The following is a 19996-nucleotide window of genomic DNA, read 5'->3' on the forward strand; positions in this document are numbered from 1 at the left end:
TAATTTTGTTGTATAATTTGATTTTATTTTGATGTGTTTTTAAACTTGTTTGAGTCATAAACATAAAGGATTGTTATAATGTTGCAAGTGTGAATAAATGAATGCATACATAAGATCACGCCTATTACCCGTTGGGGGGTAGGCAGAGACCACAGAATTTCACTTACTAAAATCCTGACACACCACTTTTGTTTCTTCCATGTTTCTCATCAAAGACTTCCTGCATGCTCGCTTGTTTAGAGTACTTACTCTCTTCGCTTCTGTTAGACCAACATGACAGCTAGTAAGCTGTATTGCCGTCTGTAATAAATAAAGTATAATGTATTTATTATGTGTTTGTTTCCGCAGCCCTGAATTGCGCGCGGCTACTGACGCGGGTGCTCCCGTACATGTTCGAGGAGCCTGAGTGGCACAGTTTCTTCTGGTCCTCACTGCCGGCCGCGGCTGAGAACGAGTCCGTGCCGCTCGCGCAGTCGCTCATCAACGCTATCTGCGTATGTTTTCTGATCTGTCCAGTAGGGGGCTAACATGCACAGCGTGATAAATATTGATCGATTCAATGAATTTTCACATTGTTTTAAGTTTACGCGGTTATTATCATAATTAAAGCACATAATAACGGGTTCTTACCGCGTTTAAATGGGGATATGAGACTCCCGATTAAATAAATTATGGATCTACCTACTCCACTCCAATCTCATCAGTCATCCCGTGATCATGGCACTTGCAACAGTGTCGAAATATCGGGAGTCTCATATCCCCATTTAAACGCGGTAACAACCCGTTATTATGTGCTTTAATCAATGAATTTTCGTCGAAATCGATGTTTGTTTTTTCCCTAACATGCGTGTTACGTGATTATGCTCGTATTTTGATGGAACGACATGTAACCGACTAACTTAGTAAGTAAGTTTTTGTTACTAACCCTATGGATCTTATGTTGTCCAATTTTTTTTTATGAGGTTTTTTGCAATGTCATATTATATTGTTCCAGGACTTGTTATTCTGCCCCGACTTCACAGTGGCCAGCACAAAGAGATCAGGGCCAGTAAGTATTGATTTGCTGATAACACTCCCTCGCCATCCACACTATCTTATCCATCAATATTACTGAATTGCTAGCTATAATTTCCACTTTTACATGAGTCACACATAAGTAGATAATCCGATTGACAGACAGGTCTCATGCCTGTAATGTGATTACATTGTATTGTAGAGGTGCGCCGAATATTCGCTTGATACGGTATTCGGCACTATCTATCTATCTACTCAGCCTGTATCTACCCACTGCTGGGTATAGAGGTTCATAGACCTACTTATCCATTGGTGCTAATTCCTGTCATTTTCTTATCCGTTGGAAAAGAAAGGGACGGGTAATCGACAGGCATAAAATTTATGGAATACACGTCAATTTTAAGCAGAAATCTAAAACAACCATCTAAAAATTTTACATCAGCCAATAACCCGACAGAGTTAAGTAGACAGCACGTCAGATTACAATACCAGCGATCTCGCCTATTTTATTCGCTCGGGTTATTCATTCGTTTTAAAATTAACTTGTTGACAATCATCCGTCCCTTTCCTTTTCGGTAGATAAGAAAATGACGGGTATAACTTAAAATAAAATTAGGAGGTGTCTGCAGGAATCGGGGCTATTGTATATATTATATTATTTAATAGCTTTTTGTATTTTTTTAATGTTTTTCTCTCCCTTATGTTATTTCAATGCCTGTGTGAAATGTGTATATGCCTGCCAAGGCAAAATATAGTGAGACGTAATTTGCAACTATAACTGCAACTATTATTTATAACTGTACCTAAATTCATACACAATAAAAATCTTTATCTTTAGGCCTCTCTTTCACGCCATCCTGACGGTCCTGTGCAAGTCTCATCCATTGCTTTCCGACGTACCTTACAATGACATCCGACCACTGGGCTGGTGGTCTGATCCGATCTAACTTTTATTGGGCTGTTTGGAAGGTCAGACAGGCTGTAAAAAACCGGACCTGTCAAATCTTTAGGTTAGGTAAGCGGACCCTGTGAAAACCTGATAAAATGATATACTTCTGTGGTGGTGTAGGAGCGCGCAGAAGAGTTATCGCAGCTGGACAGCTGCGAGTACATCTGGGCGGGCGGCGTGGGGTTCGCTCGCGCCCCGCCGCGGCTGGCGGCGCACGAGGCGGCGCGCGGGGAGCTGCTGCGGCTGCTGCTGACGGCCTGCAGCGAGACCATCTACACGCCGCCGCACCACGCCGGCAGGGGCTACCATCACAACAAGTGGATCGCGTGAGTAAATATTTGTGTGGAGATATGATGATGACAGCAATCCAAGGCCGCAAATTTGTAAACAAAAATTACTATTATGTCCTTTTATTGAGTCGCTCAACCACCGATGCTGGTGTTGAGTTAATAAATCATGTTTTTCAGGCTTGGGAGGTATTTAAAGATGCTACTGGTGTCTTTTGCGACTTTTCGAAAGCTTTCGATTGCGTTTCACATGATACCTTGATCGCGAAACTTCGTCATTATGGAGTACTCGGTAGTGCCATCGCTCTTTTGAATTCGTTACTAAATGTCCACGTTCAAAGAGTTGATGTGCTCGGCGCCAGATCGCTTGGATCTAACGTCAGTATAGGCGTTCCGCAGGGCTCAATTCTAGGTCCATTCCTATCCCTAGTTTACACAAATGATCTATCTACATAGTCTTGTAAAACATGAAACGGTATTATTTGAAGATGATACCTCCTTGTCCATATGTGTTACTCACCTTATGTTACCAACAGTTTACCATGTGGAACAGAATAAATGAACAGGGGGGTTAAAATGGCCACATCGAAGCAATTCATCTAAGAAAGCAATATTACTATTTGACATTTGTTTGCATTGCGCTCTTACTTTTGTATGCGCAAATATCAAATTGCAATATTGCTTTCTTAGATGAATTGCTTCGATGTGGCCATTTTAACCCCCCAGGTCTGAACCATCCCTCAAAGTTTTCGTTACGATGTCACTAACACCCTGTAGTTATTATGAAACTGTTCCTCCCGCCAGGTACCTGACGAGCCCTGAGAACCGTCACGCGCTACCCCTGTTCACGTCTTTACTGAACACGGTGTGCTCGTACGACCCGGTCGGACTCGGCCTGCCATACAACCACCTGCTGTTCCAGGATACCCTTGAGCCACTTGTCGAGGTAGGTACATTTTTAACTAATTTCCGCATTATATTAATATTAGTAATTTCCAACTATCGATCTACTCAGTCTGTATGGATACATAAAAATAAAATGTTTTTCGTTAGTTCTAGATCTGTCTTTATTTAGTAATCAGAATTTCATAATTTATCTTTAACTTTTAGTACACGACCAAATTATGGCGACCCAAAAATAAATGTGTGTTTTTTGTTCAGGTGGCGTTACAAATACTGATAGTGACACTAGACCACGACACCAGCACTGCTGCCAATGAGGAAACTGACGAGGTACGTAATGAACGAGATACCCTTTTAACAACAACATACATAACATACACGAACAGCCTTGTAGACGTCCCACTGCTAGGCACAGGCCTCTTCAACAACGACACAGCACAAACAACACAACCACACAACAACAACATAACATAGCCAATATTCCCGATTGGATTAATTTATCTTAAGCGCAGTTTTCACTATACGTATACAAGGTGTTAGTGACATCGTAACGAATACTTGGAGGGATGATTCAGACCATGATTTTGAGTAGAAGATATCAAGAGAAATTTTCCGTCGCAAAAGTACTTTTGGAACTGAAAATAATATAAAAAGCCGTAAAATTTTCATGAATTTTGCGACAGGAAAATCCACTTGATATCAGCTCACAATCATGTTCTGAATCATCCCCCTCAGTATTTGTTACACTGTCACTAACACCCTATCTACTTGTGTGTACTTGTATAGGGTGTAAGTGACATCGTAACAAATACTGAAGGGGTGATTCAGCTCATTATCCTGAGTTAATATCAAGTGGAATTTTCCATCGTAAAAGTATAGAATTGAAAATAATTTAAAAAGCAAAAAAATACATGAATTCCATTTGATACTAATTCAGAATCACAGCTCAGAATCATGGTCTGAATCATCTCCCTCAGTATTCGTTAAGAAGTCACTAACACCCTTGTATATAGCGCTCTATAACTCCTACGGCATAGTCACTTATTTTCTCATTGTATAGTATAAAATATAATGTAATGTCGGAGGCATGTATAAAAATAAATGTCGCTTGATATCTGGATCAGATTTGTATATAATTAAGTATATTGCTTCTTTTTATTTTGATCAGAATAATAATGGGTGGAAGATGTCTTGTGCCTTGGTATAATAAAAAAAAAAACTTTTATTTCGGGTGTTTTCCCATAGCGATTGTTAGTAACAAAAGTCTTATATCTATGTTAGTAAAAATTACAATTAATTCATCAATTAAATTGGCGGCTCAATACTAAATAGCTCGGTGGCGCAGGGGTAAACGCGCTCGGTCTGCGATTGTTGAAGTTAAGCAACTTTCGCAAAGGCCGGTCATAGGATGGGTGACCACAAAAAAAAAAGTTTTCATCTCGAGCTCCTCCGTGCTTCGGAAGGCACGTTAAGCCGTTGGTCCCGGCTGCATTAGCAGTCGTTAATATCCATCAATCCGCGCTGGGCCCGCGTGATGGTTTAAGGCCCGATCTCCCTATCCATCCATAGGGAAGGCCCGTGCCCCAGCAGTGGGGACGTTAAAGGGCTGGTGATGATGATGAATCAATTAAATAATTTAGTGTCTTTGGCAAGTTGGACGCGGGTCCAGTGCTGCATAATAGCACTGTCCACGTCCAGCCTTGCCGCGACGGTCTGCAGGAGGCTGTAACAAGGGTCATCATTTAATACCCAAAAACAAAGATAAAAGAAGTATATGTCTGAACTCCATGAAATTAAAAGGTTAAACGAAGGCAGCGTTATGCGGCACCATCTATATTATTATTTGGGAACGTGTCCTGGAAAGTCCTTGATTAAAAAACACTGACTGTCCAACAGAACCTGCCGGACAACCTGTTCATCAACTACCTGTCCCGCATCCACCGCGACGAGGACTTCCAGCTGATCCTGCGCGGCGTCACGCGGCTGCTCAACAACCCGCTGCAGCAGACCTACCTGCCCAACTCCAACAAGAAGGTCCTCTTACACCAGGAGCTGTTGGTGCTCTTCTGGAAGATGTGCGATTATAACAAGGTCAGGATTAAATATACTCTGTGATTTCCGGTTTATTCCGGCTATAATTTAGAGCCGTGGTAGCCTACGCTACGTCCAATGGTTGAGGGTTCAGCTCACGATCCGAAGGTCCTAGGTTCGAATCCCGGTGGGGACATATCATAAAAATCACTTTGTGATCCCTAGTTTGGTTAGGACATTGCAGGCTGGTCACCTGATTGTCCGGAAGTAAGACGATCCGTGCTTCGGAAGGCACGTTAAACCGTTGGTCCCGGTTACTACTTACTGATGTAAGTGCGTAGTCGTTACATGAGTCATGTCAGGGGCCTTTGGCGGCTCAATAGTAACTCTGACACCAGGGTTGATGAGGTTGGTATTCCACCTCTCAACCTACACTATAGAAGAAGACAAGGTCAGGACTATACATTCTTATATTCTCTGTAATATTCAGTTTACTCCAGCTTTTACTTATAGCCGTGGTAGCCTAGTTAAGATACGGGATTCAAATCCTGTCTTTGTTAAACAGGAACAGAAGAGTTAAAATGGCCACATCGAAGCAATTCATCTAAGAAAGCAATATATTTGACATTTGTTTGCATTGCGCACTTTTACATGCGCAAATGTCAAATTGCAACATTGCTTAGATAAATTGCTTCGATGTGGCCATTTTAACCCCCCAGCAATACTAATCTCAGTATAAATTGAGGTACCTACCTGATAATGTTGCAACTTCAATGACCTACCTACGTATCTACCTCAATCATATTTATGTTTTTTTTTTGTTTTAGTTTTCCCCGAAGGGTAAGGCAAAGGGAACTATGCCCATACAGCCATGTCTGACGTATTTTTTTTCTTGATGATTAATGAAATGATGAAAGGTGATGATGATGAAACCTAAGCCCCCACCCTCGGAGTAGACTCCTACTCCGAACCCCAAACGAATTAACTCAAAAGTCCGCATAAACTTTTGAGTTATGAAGCGGCTTCCCGGCACGAAGCGAAAATAGGCAGATACACTTTGTTTATTGAATACTCCAATATAATAACACTCGCGAATGTCTTCCGACTAACTTAATGCGATCATTAACCACAAAACACCACTTCGTATTAATTATTTAGATTACTCAATGAAGAAAGCAACTGTCCCGTTCCCGTTTCCCGCCGAAAAGCCTCATATTTATGTTTTATTTTTTTATTTTATTTTTTTAAAGAATGTCTTGGGCCCTGTGCCGAGGTTTTTCTTGCAGCTTCTTTTCCCCGGCTATACAGGTTGTGAGAAGCTGCAGTAGTTTTAGGCGGATGAGACGTTCGTTATGTAAAAATTGACGATTCAAAGTGTAACTATGTTACCTACTGAATAAAGATATTTTTGAATTTGAATATGCCTTTTTTGTATGATTTGATAATAAACACGTTTTTTTTTTTAATTATTTCAGTATGCATAATTAGATTACATTATTCGATTTTCAGTATGACAGCCTCCGTGGTCTAGTAGTTAGAGCGTTAGACTCACGATCTGGAGGTCCGGGTTCGATTCCCAATGGGGACATTGTCGAAATCACTCTGTGAGATTGTCCTTTGTTTGGTAAGGACTTTTCAGGCTTGAATCACCTGATTGTCCGAAAAAGTAAGATGATTCCGTGCTTCGGAGGGCACGTTGAGCCGTTGGTCCCGGCTATTAGCCGTAAAAACACCTCCACCAACCCGCAGTGGAGCAGCGTGGTGGAGTCCTCCATACCCCCTCCGGTTGATTGAGGGGAGGCCTGTGCCCAGTAGTGGGACGTATTTAGGCTGTTTATATTATGTATGTATGCACAATTAGACACGCAACATCAGCTGATGTCTGTGTTTTTTTTTATAGCAGAATATGTAAAACTAAGCGATATGATTGGTTCCAGAAATTCATGTACTACGTGTTGAAGAGCAGCGACGTGCTGGAGGTGCTGGTGCCTATACTGTACCACCTAAACGACTCCAGAGCAGATCAGTGTAAGTAGGAAACCAATCAATCAATCAATGGTAGCCAATGGTAATCAATTGTGGCAATAAATGGTAGTCAATGTTTCTTTCGCGCAAACAGCTTTGTTTTTTACTATAAGGCTCTTGAGGGGCCATATCTCTTCATTCCTTTCGCGGTGGAGGTGATTGGGGTATGGTGCGCTGAAGCCAGGAGCCTTGTGCGCTAGTATGGGCGGCGCCTTAGAAATAGTGGAGCTCAGAATCGTACCTGGTGCAACGCATATCGCTGGCTATTCAACGCGGAAACGCAGCCAGCATTATGGGTACATTTGTACGGTTTGAGGCGGTACGGATGGTACGATTGGAGGCGGGCTTTTTAATTAAGGTTTAGTTTAAGTGTTAATTGTACATAATTTATTTTATTTTGAGTTTTGTTTTAGTTTTATTTAATTTTATTTTTGTTTTGTAAGTAACTGTTTTGTTTATGGTGTAAATAAAGTTTATTCCTTTTTGACTTAAGAAGCGAAAATCAACAATCCATACAGCCTTGTCTTCGTTTGTGAATGTGAACAGGAACCGATTCCACCGATGAGTCAAGAATCTTGCTTCTTCATTCTGCTCGTTTTAACAAAATAGTCTTTTGTCAACGTCATGAGACCCCGCCGGCATTGTAATGTACCCATGGCCATCGACAGGATCCAAATTAATTCCCCCCTCCCCCTTATATTAATTTACTTCCCCCTTCCTTAGTTCAATGTGGAATACTTCCCCCCTCCCGTATTAATTTACGCCCCCCCTTATAAAAATATATGTTTATTTCTTTAACAGAGATGGTACATAATAATACTAGCTTGTGCCCGCGACTTCGTCCGCGTGGCGTGTTATAAAAGAGAGATCTTTGTGTGTGTGGGAGTGCATGTCAAATTTCAAGCATCTAACTTATGCAGTTTAGATTTTTTCATACAACATTTTTTTCCCGCTAACTCCCATTCCCATGGGAATTTTGCAATATCCTGTTGAACTAAGCTTTAAGTTTACTAAGGTACCTGCATGCCAAATTTCAAGCGTCTAACTTAAGCGGTTTAGATTTTCATACAAAAGGATTTTCCCGCTAATTCCCGTTCCCGTGGGAATTTCGGGAATTCCTTTCTTAGTGCACCTCTACGGTACCTAAGATACGTCCCTTCCAAATTTCAAGTGCCTACGTTTAGCCGTTTAGGCTATGCGTTGATATGTCAGTGAGTCAGTCAGTTTCTCCTTTTATATATTTAGATTTGCAGTTCGGACCTCCTAGTAAGTGTGAAACACCTGTGTCAGAAAGTCACGCTCCTCCATATCCATAAGTACTTATTGGTACCAAAAGTCTGAAGTATGTATTATATCGTATTATAAGTAAACAATGAAGAAAATATAAAAACAGACATGTGTTTGTGTGTGTGTGTGTGTGTATGTGTCAAGGTTACTAATTAGGTCCTCTACACCCCTTCCACTCCGCACTATTTTAATTTACTCTCCTCCCCCAGCCCGCGTCGGCCTGATGCACATCGGCGTGTTCATCCTCCTGTTGCTGTCGGGGGAGCGTAACTTCGGCGTCCGCCTCAACAAGCCGTACACCGCCACCATTCCCATGGACATCCCAGTGTTCACTGGCACGCACGCTGACTTGCTGGTGGTCGTGTTCCACAAGATTGTCACCACTGGCCATCAAAGATTGCAGCCGCTGTTCGACTGCCTTCTCACCGTGTTGGTTAATGGTGAGTTCTTCAAATCTACAGCACCACAAAAACCACCAGGAAATACCATTGAATAGGCTTGACAACCTAGTCAAATGAGATACTTTTTACGAAACGTCAAAACGAAAGTTTTATTCGGAGTTTGTATGGAAATAACTGTCCTGTGACGTCATCAATAAAAGCGGTCAAACGTCGTACTCATTGTTATTTAATTCATAAATACGTAAACAACCTATATACGTCCCACTGCTGGGCACAGGCTTCCCTCAATCAACCGGAGGGGGTATGGAGCATACTCCACCACGCTGCTCCAATGCGGGTTGGTGGAGGTGTTTTTTACGGCTAATAACCGGGACCAATGGCTTAACGTGCCCTCCGAAGCACGGATTCATCTTACTTTTTCGGACAATCGGGTGATTCAAGCCTGAATAGTCCTTACCAAACAAAGGACAGTCTCACAAAGTGATTTCGGCAATGTTCCCATCGGGAATCGAACCCGGAACCTCCAGATCGTGAGCCTTACGCTCTAACCACTAGACCACGGAAGAGTTTGGAGTTGTACCAAATATGAACAATAGAATTCATAAATAAAATTCGAAAATAAGTCGAAAAGTAAATCGGGATTGATTTGTAAACATCTTAGACTGGCTTATATTTCTAGATTAGCATTTTATAATTTATCTTTGACCCAGCCAAATACCCTATTGTAACTCTCCGCCCCGCACCGATCCGTATCGAGCGCCGAGCTAGATGTACCTCACCCGCTCTGGGTCTTGCTTTAGTCTAAACGACCGTTTTTTTGTTTTGGTTTTCCCCGAAGGGTAAGGCAAAGGGAACTATACCCATACAGCCATGTCTTACGTATTTTTTTTCTTGATGATTGATGAAATGATGAAAGATGATGATGAAACCTAAGCCCCCACCCTCACGAAACGAATTAACTCAAAAGTCCGCATAAACTTTCGAGCTATGAAGCGACTTCCTGGCACGAAGCGAAAATAGGCAGATACACTTTGTTTATTGAACTAAACGACCATAATTCGCTAAAGCCTAGGTTACACAGTGCGAGCTAACATGCGAGCTGACCGAGTCAGTTATTGAGGTGCAGCTACTACGCACGTGTGACCGCATCATACGAGTTACTGTCATGTGCGAGTGGGACAGTTGCTCGCGTTCGAGTTACTTAAACATTTTTTGTTTTTACTCGCTACTTGCCTTCCCCCACCACACCACTCGCACGCCGCTCGGTCGTCAAATCGCACGATTTTGCCAAATGACAGTAGCTCGTACGCTCGGGCCCACGCCGGGTGCAGTGTTTCTTGTTTGGGCGACATGATACAAACGAATTATACCAGTACACTGGTATAGTAGCTGTCTTCTGCGACGCCAGCAGTTTGCATAGTGTGACCGTGCGAGGCGAGTCGAGCTACTGTCGTACGAGTACACAGGCACAGTAGCTGTCTATTGTCACATCAGCTGTTCGCACTGTGTAACCTAACCTAACCTAACTTAAAGGTTACACATATCTGCACCGCCGTCAGTTGCCTATACGTCTTGACTATAAGAAATAAAAAAATGCCATTATTCCAGTGTCCCCGTACCTGAAGACCCTGTCGATGGTGTCCGCCACCAAGCTGCTGCACCTGGTGGAGGCGTTCAGCACGCCGTGGTTCCTGTTCGCGCGGCCGCACCACCACCATCTCGTCTTCCTGCTGCTCGAGATGTTCAACAACATCATACAGTACCAGTTCGATGGTAACCTATGCACACATACTCACATACACGCATTTTCATATACACGATTATTTTACACGTATGTACCTTACATGGTTACACGAATTTATTTACACAGACATACGCATACACGCGTGCTCGCATACTCGCATATTCATACTACACGCTTACACACATACACCTATACTCATATACCTTACACAGTTACACGCATTTATTCACACACGCATACTCGCGTGCACGCATACTCGCATAGTCATATTCAAATACACGCTTACACACATACACATACAGGGTGTTAGTGACACCGTAACGAATACTGAGAGGGATGGACTAACATGATTCTGAGTTAATATCAAATTGAATTTTCCGTCAGAAAATTCATGAAAATGTTAGTGTTTTTTTTAAATTATTTTCAGTTCCATACTTTTGCTACGGAAAATTCCATTTTATGAACTCAGAATCATGGTCTGAATCATCCCTCAAAGTTTTCAATGTTTTCGGGGTACCAAACAGACCATAGTACCCCGCTAGCCACAAGTTGGTAGTGTGACTAAGGATCGACGATCCAACGATGTTATGTTGGAAATTGTATATATGCGTCTTGCTGTGTAAACTTCGATATCGCGTTTCACGACCGCTTGAAGACTGCATTGTTGAATGTGGCGCCATCTGTTGCACGTGAGCGGAACTAGCTGGCCAACTAGTTGGGTCCGCCACATTATTTTTATACAACTACTTAACCTTTAGTCTGTGGCAGCGCTGTCAAAAAATTACCCCCCTGTCTGTGGAAGCCATTCCAAAATTTTTACGAGTTTCGCCAGCATTCAGTTTATGATGTAAATTTCACTTTTTGTGCATGGAACGTTATAATAAAGCGATTGATTACTAAAGCTAGATATATTTCCTTGTTTATGAACAATAACACAAGCCTCGAAATTACTTGTAAATAAATTACGAGCTGCTTGAATACGAAGTTTGATCAAAAATTCACTTGCACCAATATTATGCAGTCAATTATTGTTTGTGCCAAAAGTCATAGTCAAAATCAAAGGATATGACCATAAACTAGAAAAATAGAGCTTTGTAAAGACATATCACACTATATACTTATATCGCTTTATATTGATCAATTTTATGAAAACAATATGACAAAAAATTTTGGAATGGCAAAAAAATCGGTCAATAATATCTGCGCTTGTGTGAGTGTATTTCGTCATTCAGTCGTCAGTGTATGATAAGGATCCTGACTCGGTTCTTGAACAGTCGTCTGTGTATGATACGGATCCTGACTCGGTTCTTGAACAGTCGTCTGTGTATGATACGGATCCTGACTTGGTTGTTGAACAGTCGTCTGTGTATGATACGGATCCTGACTCGTTTGTTGAACGGTAGTCTGTGTATGATTAGGATCCTGACACATACATAGGATGTTTTATTTTTGTTCAGGTAAGGTGTGAAAATGAAATATGTCTAATAGGTATTTTTTTTTATTATTTAGATTTCACTTTAGTTAGATTGAGAGATAATATCTACATGTTAAATCATTTATTCATATACAATCAAAAACAACTGTTCTTATTATGGTTTATATGACCAAAATATTATTCTTATAAGAGCCGTATTATGACTAATAAGGGTGCAGTGATTCTTGTGGCGTCGCCTGGACGAGCATCGCAAAGATAAGAGGCCGTGAAGTTGACGGAGCTGAAGGATTTGTTAAATACATTTTATCTAAAAAAAAACAAAAAGTTAGTAAAAGATCATTCTGTAAGTTGTATTTCAGAAATAACGGTTTTGCCATAGTAAATTTGAAAACATGTGTACGTACACAGTGTCGGCCATTTTTACTTGCGTGTGTGTGTGTGCATTTTTTAGTAATGGTTTCAATAATTTACGTTTTGGTAAATATTTATGAATTATTCATACAAAGCAATTTGATATTCAGAATCTCCATAAAATTTCCTTCAAAATAATATAAAATATGATGTATATAAACAAGGCGTAAGTTTACAATAACTCAAAGAAAAACACGAAAAGTTATTTTGAGATCTGTAGGTTACTTTTGAACTAATATAATTCGTAAGTGAATCACTTTGAGAACTTATAATTTATAAAAATTGACACTACAATACATATAAAATAATAAAATTGAACATTTACTTACCTTTTTTAACAATTTTCAGCTTATTTTTAACTTTTAGTATTCACTTTTGGTAGTTGAAGTATCACTGGTCGAGACGGAATTTCAACCGATTTTTCTAGCGGAACTATTGAACATTTCATCCGAATGATGATTGTCTATGATAGATCATTTATTCAATTTTGTTCAAAACACAATATTAAACCTTTTGCGATAGAATTAGAGTGGATAATTACGTAAAAATAGGTACCAGTCCTATGGGTCAGGATCCTAATCACACACATACGAGAGGGGTAGTCAGGATCCTTATCACACACAGATCAAAGGTTAAATGTAGTTTGCTTGCATCATAGGTAATTCGAACCTGGTGTACACGATAATCCGCAAACGCGGCGTGTTCCACAACCTCGCCAACCTGCCGCACGAGCACGCCGCCATCGCGCGCTCCATGCAGCAGGGCAAGGGCAAGCACACGCCCACCGCCAGCTCCAGCCTGCCCAGGTCAGTGTCACTTGATAGCATTCACATACACGCATTTTCATTTACACGCTTACACACGGATTTTACACTTATATACCTTACATGGTTACACGCATTTATTTACACAGACATACTCGCATACACGCGTGGAATGATGTAGACGTTTTTTTTTTTTTTGACGTGACTTATTGTAGATTTGCCGCAGATGGCATTAACTACTTGGCCGGACAAATGGGGAGCACTGAAGGCTCTCACCCGGTACAACGTTTAAGACAACAGGCCTGAGGGTGCCCAGTTGGGCGCGAACCTCGGCTCAGGGCGTCGTCTGAGGGGAAAAATATATATAGCGATAAGCGCTGAATGAGGGAAATCGTCGACCACGCCGGCGGGGTCGGTATCGGGGTCCTGAAGTGTTTGGTGTCGCGAGCTGATTGGCTGCCTCTATGGCTAGAGTAATCGGGTCGTCGGGATCGTATATTACGTCCTTCGGACGCCGATACTTTTCAGTACCGTCCCTAAGCGGGATGTATTCGGAAGCCGCAACTACCAGGGGATATGATGTAGACCAAATGTTAAATGCTGATCATCTGCAAACTGTAATACCATTTTTATTGGAAATAAATGATTATAAATTATTTATTATTATTATTTATTTATTTATTTATACACAATTTACATAGTCATTACAGGCAATCCCAATTCAACTATGTAATGCAATTTTACTTAAATAATGGTGCTAATTCCTGTAAATACCGTCTAATTTTATTTTAAGTTATATCTGTCATTTTCTTATCCGCCGAAAAGGAAAGGGACGGGTAATCGACAAGCATAAAATTTATGGAACACACGCCAATTTTAAGCACAAATCTAAACCAACCGTCTAAAAATTTTACATCCGTCAATAACCCGACACAGTTAAGTAGACAGCACGTCAAACGGATTGCATACCAGCGACTTACCTTTTGATTCGCCCGGGTTATTCATTCATTTACTCATTCTTCCTAAAATTAAGAGCTGTGAATCATCCGTCCCTTTCCTTTTCGACGGATATGAAAATGACGGATATAACTTAAAATAAAATTAGGCGGTGTCTGCAGGAATCGGGGCCATTATAAACTCAAGAGTTTTACAACTAAGTCTTATTATAAATCGCTTCAAGCAGCAACAGCCTCCGTGGTCTAGTGGTTGTTAGGCTCACGATCTGGAAGTCCGCGTTATATACCGGGAATGTCTTCTTATACTCGTAAAACTAGTTTGTCGATACACCTACCAGCATTGATGTACAAATAATAATTTTGTTACTACCTTCCCGCCTTACTCCACACTTATAAACAATGTTACAAACCGGTGTCTATTATTCTTTTTTTCTTGTGCAATTATAGTTATAAGTTTTCGTAAATTTAATATATATAAATAATTTAAAAATTAATAAAATAATTAAATTAATTATTTAAATATATTTTTTTAATAATAATTTAAATATGTATAGTTTTTTATGAGAATAAATCTCTTTAAACTGATATACGACATACCCACAACACAAGGATGATTTGGATTTTAAAAGAACATTCGGTCTTACGACTTTAAAGATTTGGGGTACTGTATATTTATTTATACGTCGACCATAGTAATTTGTCGCACTAGGTTGGCTTAGTTTATTTTGACGTGTGCGCCGTGTGTGCAGGACGACGTCCGCGGAGTCCGTGTCGGAGGCCGTGATGGAGGGCTCGCGGCCCGCGCTGCCCGCCGAGCCCGGCACGCTCAACCCCACGCTGCCCGACACGCCAGGTACAGAACGCACTGTTGAGTGTTCCTCAATTTCGACAGTTCTCCATAATGGTGCTAATTCCTGTACGGTCACGAGTACTAATATACAATATACACTTTGAAACCATGTCACATTAACTTTTTTGACAAATTAAACCAAAGTCTCATTAAATGTCAAATATCATAGTGTGACAGGGTTCTACAGTGAGTACATGATATTGCTCGTGACTGTACACACCATCTAATTTTATTTCAAGTTATATACCTGTCATTTTCTTTTCACTGCAAAAGAAAGGGACGGGTAATCGACAATGTTGATTCGACATGAATTTTATGGAACACATGACAATTATACGAATTTTAGGCAGAAGTTTAAGAAACCCTTCCAAAATTGGCCAATATAAGGCCAATAACTCGACAGAATTAAGTTGACAGCACACGTCAAACGGTTTGCATACCACCGAGATACCTATTTGATTTGCCTTTCCGTTTCGGCGAATAAGAAAATGACAGGTATAACTTAAAATAAAAGGTTAAAGTGTAAAAACGTAACCAAAACAATATGTTTGTTTACTCAAATATTACGGGGAACTATCAAAGTTTAAGAACACTCAACAGTAGCGACACCTGACGGGAGAAATAGGCAGTTTAGGGGCCGTCCATTAATCATGCGAGAAAAAATCACGAAATATCAAAAGGGGTGAGGGGGGGTGTAGTAATATATCACGAGTATTTATTTTTTCGGCAAACGCGCGATACTGAACCGAAAAGCGGCGTTTCGTGCAATTATTTTGGTAGGGGTTAAAAATGCCAAAAAAAAAACATCACATGATTAATGGACGGCCCCTTATATCCTCATTAACAGATAACATATTATTTAATAAATAAATATACAGGGTGTTAGTGACATCGTAACGAATACTCAGAGGGATGATTCAGACCATGATTCTGAGTTAATATCAAGTGGAATTTTCCGTCGCAAAATTCATGTTATTTTTTTAGTTTTTTTAAATTATTTTCAATTCTATACTTTTGCGATGGAAAATTCCACTTGATATTAACTCAGAATAATCAGCTGAATCATCCCTCTCAGTATTCGTTACGATGTCACTTACACCCCATACAAGTACATACAGTAGCCATACAAGTAGGTATGGGTGTTAGTGACACTGTAACAAATACAGAAGGGGATGATTCAGACCATGATTCTGAGTCGATATCAAGTGGAATTTCCTGTCGGAGAAGTCATGAAAATTTTAGAGCTTATTTAAATTATTTGCCGTTCCATACTTTTGCGACGGAAAATTCCACTTGATATCAACTCAGAATCATGGCCTGAATCATCCCTCAAAGTTTTCGTTACGATGTCACTAACACCCTGTATAGTGCATAAGGATTAGAAGAAGTGCATATAGGGTATTAGTGACACCGTGCACTATGCGCTCTAACCACCTTACAAATAAAAAATAAACCAGGGATGAACGTGGGTTTAAGTATTTGACAGCTAAGCAAAATTGAATCCAATTATCATAAAATTCGACTGAACTTTGCTTGTCTGTCAAATACTTAAACCCACGTTGATCTCTGGTTTATTTTTTTATTTGTAAGGTGGTTAGAGGATTTACCATAGATGTAGTGCGAAATCGGTAAAATAAGCGCGTCTCTAAACAAAACAAAATTAGAAGCCTTTTATTTTTGGTATATAAACATGTAAGACTAACCTTTGTCTCTTTTTGTCCAGCGATAGCGGCGATGACGGAGCGCGAGTCAGCGCACCCCCCCTCCACCGTCCCGGCCGAGGCGCTGCTGCCCGCCCGCAGCGGCGGCGACGGCGAGGACCACGCCGCAGACGACCACGGCGGGGACACGCACACCGTCACACATGTGAGTTTCAGTAATCCCCTCTCTAGCATCAGAATCATTTATTCAACGTAATTATCATGGATAAACTTGTTGAAGGTCAATTTAACATTTTTGAATCTACGTCATTTCGCAAGGTGATGAAATTAAGAATAAGAATAAAATAAATTTATTGCCAGTAACAAAATTATTATTATTAAAATTATTAGTAATTAATTAGGGGTAGACCTAGGATAACATTTATGAAACAAATAAAAGAGAAGTTGCAGGTCGTGTCGTATCGGGAGGTGAAGGTTTTGGCGGGAAGAAGAGAGGAATGGCGGTTACTCCACCGACAAGAGCGCAGCTCTTAAATAGAGAGAGAGAACAAAATTACAAGAAGCTGCAACAGCAACATATGTTTTACATTCCACCTCAAATAGGTCGTTTACTTTCAAGATAAATTATGAAATTCTGATTATGATTCAGATGTGGTCCAACCCTTATGTCACATATTATCTCCCATACGATTGAAGGCTGAGGGGGTGAGGTAAACCTAGCTCAGCCGCTGGTGGGGAGCGGAGAGTTACTGTTCTATACGTAGTATTATTCCTTCGCGACTGCCTGTCTGACCTTCCAACCCGCGAAGGGAAAACCAGCCCAATATTGGTTAGACCACATACAGGGTGTTAGTGACATCGTAACGAAAACTTTGAGGAATGATTCTGGCTATGATTTTGAGTTGATATCAAGTGAATTTTTCCGTCGCAAAAATATGGAACGGAAAATAATTAAAAAAAACATAAAAAAAATCATAAATTTTCCGACAGGAAATTCCACTTAATATCAACTCAGAATCATGGTCTGAATCATCCCCCTCAGTATTCGTTACGGTGTCACTAACACCCATACCTATTTGTATGGAAAGAAAGAAAGAAAGAAAGTACACTAACACCCTGTATATAGATACATTTATCGGGAATTAGGGTTTCTTCACGATGTTTCACGATATTCCTTACTGTATGGTTTCGTGTAATCCCAGAGAGAGTCCATCAAGCTGTCGGGTGGCGAGCGCCCCCCGGTGCCGGAGACGGAGGCGGGCGCGGCGTGGCGGCCCAGCAGCGAGTGGGTGGCCTCGTGGCGCAGCAAGTTGCCGCTGCAGACCATCATGCGACTGCTGCAGGTGCTCGTGCCGCAGGTCGAGAAGATCTGCATCGACAAGTGAGTCGCACGGCCAGAGATCTCATACATGACATTTGAATGATATTTAACTCTTGTTGTCTCGTGTGTGTTAAGGAGATAAAATGACGAAGACGCTGTACCAAGAACGAAATATTTATTAGAGAAGTAATTGATTTTATAGCTGTACATAAAGTGTATAGTCAGGAACTCGCCTCGATGACGCACGTAGCCTACAGATCATTCATCATTCGAATCTTCTTCTATCGTGTGGGTTGTGAGGTAGAGTACCAACCTCATCAACCCTGGTGTCAGGGTTACTATTGAGCCGCCATAGGCCCCTGATATGGCTCATGTAACGACTACTTACTTACATCAGTAAGTAGTAACCGGGACCAACGACCTAACATTCGAATGAAATTGAATCATTCGAATGATTTACGACTAAATTAATTCTGGGCTTTGCTTACCCCGGTGTAAGTTTCAAATGATGAAAATTCATTTCAATGATGTTAATTCATTCGAATTTTTTTTCGAATAATTCGAATAACCCTTTCCTACAATCGAATAATTCGAATGGATCATTCATATTCACGCATCACTATCGTAACATGTGTTATGTTTTGTTCATATTAACTTAAATGCATATCTATGCTTAAAAGGTGGCTCCATACCCAGTATAAACTATGTACCAAAAGATACTGCAATAAACTTTTTTATTTATTTATTATTTATTACTTATTTTTTTTGCACTGTTGTTTATTGTTATCGTTATGTGTTTGCAATGTAGAAGTTGTTGTATGGACTAGTTTCATAAATAAATATTTTGAATTGAATTGAATTGTAGAAATACAATAAAATAATTCGAATACATCATTATCACTAGATGAGTTATATTCAACAGCCTCCGTGGTCTAGTGGTTAGAGCGTTAGGCTCACGATCTGGAGGTCCGGGTTCGATTCCCAATGGGGACATTGCCGAAATCACTTTGTGAGACTGTCCTTTGTTTGGTAAGGACTTTTCAGGTTTGAATCACCTAATTGTCCGAAGAAGTAAGATGATTCCGTGCTTCGGAGGGCACGTTAAGCCGTTGGTCCCGGCTATTAGCCGTAAATAAAAACACCTCCACTAACCCGCATTGGAGCAGCGTGGTGGAGTATGCTCCATACCCCCTCCGGTTGATTGAGGGGAGGCCTGTGCCCAGTAGTGGGATGTATATAGGCTGTTTATGTGAGTTATGTTCCTAATTTTATTGCATTTTTTTTTACTAACCATGACGGTCTCTCTTCTGTAGGGGTTTGACAGACGAGTCTGAGATCCTGCGGTTCCTGCAGCACGGCACGCTGGTGGGCCTGCTGCCCGTGCCGCACCCCATCCTCATCCGCAAGTACCAGGCCAACGCCGGCACCGCCGCCTGGTTCCGTACTTACATGTGGGGCGTCATCTACATACGGTGAGATCACCATCATAATGCACCTCCAGGACACACCCGAATATCGCTAGAGCGATGATGAGTTAAAACCAAAAAAAAACATAATAATCAACTCAAGGCCTTCCCTATGGATGGATAGGGAGATCGGGCCTTAAACCATCACGCGGGCCCAGTGCTGATTGATGGTTATTAACGACTGCTAATGCAGCCGGGACCAACGGCTTAACGTGCCTTCCGAAGCACGGAGGAGCTCGAGATGAAAACTTTTTTTGTGGTCACCCATCTTAAGACCGGCCTTTGCGAAAGTTGCTTAACTTCAACAATCGCAGACCCAGCGCGTTAACCGCTGCGCCACCGAGCTCCTCCTGATCGTTATATTTATATACATACATACACATACATAAACTCACGCCCGTAATCCCTAATGGGGTGGGCAGAGCCACAAGTAATCAAAGACAACTTGCAGCCACTGTTGATACGAAGTCCAAAGATGGATATGATGAACC

At 41.0% G+C, this 19996-nt stretch overlaps 1 protein-coding gene across 2 annotated transcripts in view; it reads left to right on the forward strand.

Moving 5' to 3' along the window:
- LOC126372116 (protein HID1) overlaps positions 1 to 19996 on the forward strand; it is a 67328-nt gene that overhangs the window by 1314 nt on the left and 46018 nt on the right. For both annotated transcript variants that reach the window (XR_007567115.1, XM_050017699.1), the window contains exons 3-16: positions 349 to 494; positions 995 to 1048; positions 2084 to 2289; positions 3055 to 3196; positions 3412 to 3483; positions 5050 to 5244; positions 7122 to 7212; positions 8706 to 8936; positions 10506 to 10670; positions 13146 to 13293; positions 14957 to 15060; positions 16781 to 16923; positions 17921 to 18099; positions 19353 to 19511. Coding sequence is in view for 1 of the 2 variants with exons in the window: in XM_050017699.1 (XP_049873656.1) it covers positions 349 to 494; positions 995 to 1048; positions 2084 to 2289; positions 3055 to 3196; positions 3412 to 3483; positions 5050 to 5244; positions 7122 to 7212; positions 8706 to 8936; positions 10506 to 10670; positions 13146 to 13293; positions 14957 to 15060; positions 16781 to 16923; positions 17921 to 18099; positions 19353 to 19511 (2035 nt within the window). In the remaining variant the exon portion in view is untranslated. The remainder of the gene's footprint in view (positions 1 to 348; positions 495 to 994; positions 1049 to 2083; positions 2290 to 3054; positions 3197 to 3411; positions 3484 to 5049; positions 5245 to 7121; positions 7213 to 8705; positions 8937 to 10505; positions 10671 to 13145; positions 13294 to 14956; positions 15061 to 16780; positions 16924 to 17920; positions 18100 to 19352; positions 19512 to 19996) is intronic.

Source organism: Pectinophora gossypiella, chromosome 13 (assembly GCF_024362695.1).
Source record: "Pectinophora gossypiella chromosome 13, ilPecGoss1.1, whole genome shotgun sequence".
Classification (NCBI taxonomy): domain Eukaryota; kingdom Metazoa; phylum Arthropoda; class Insecta; order Lepidoptera; family Gelechiidae; genus Pectinophora; species Pectinophora gossypiella.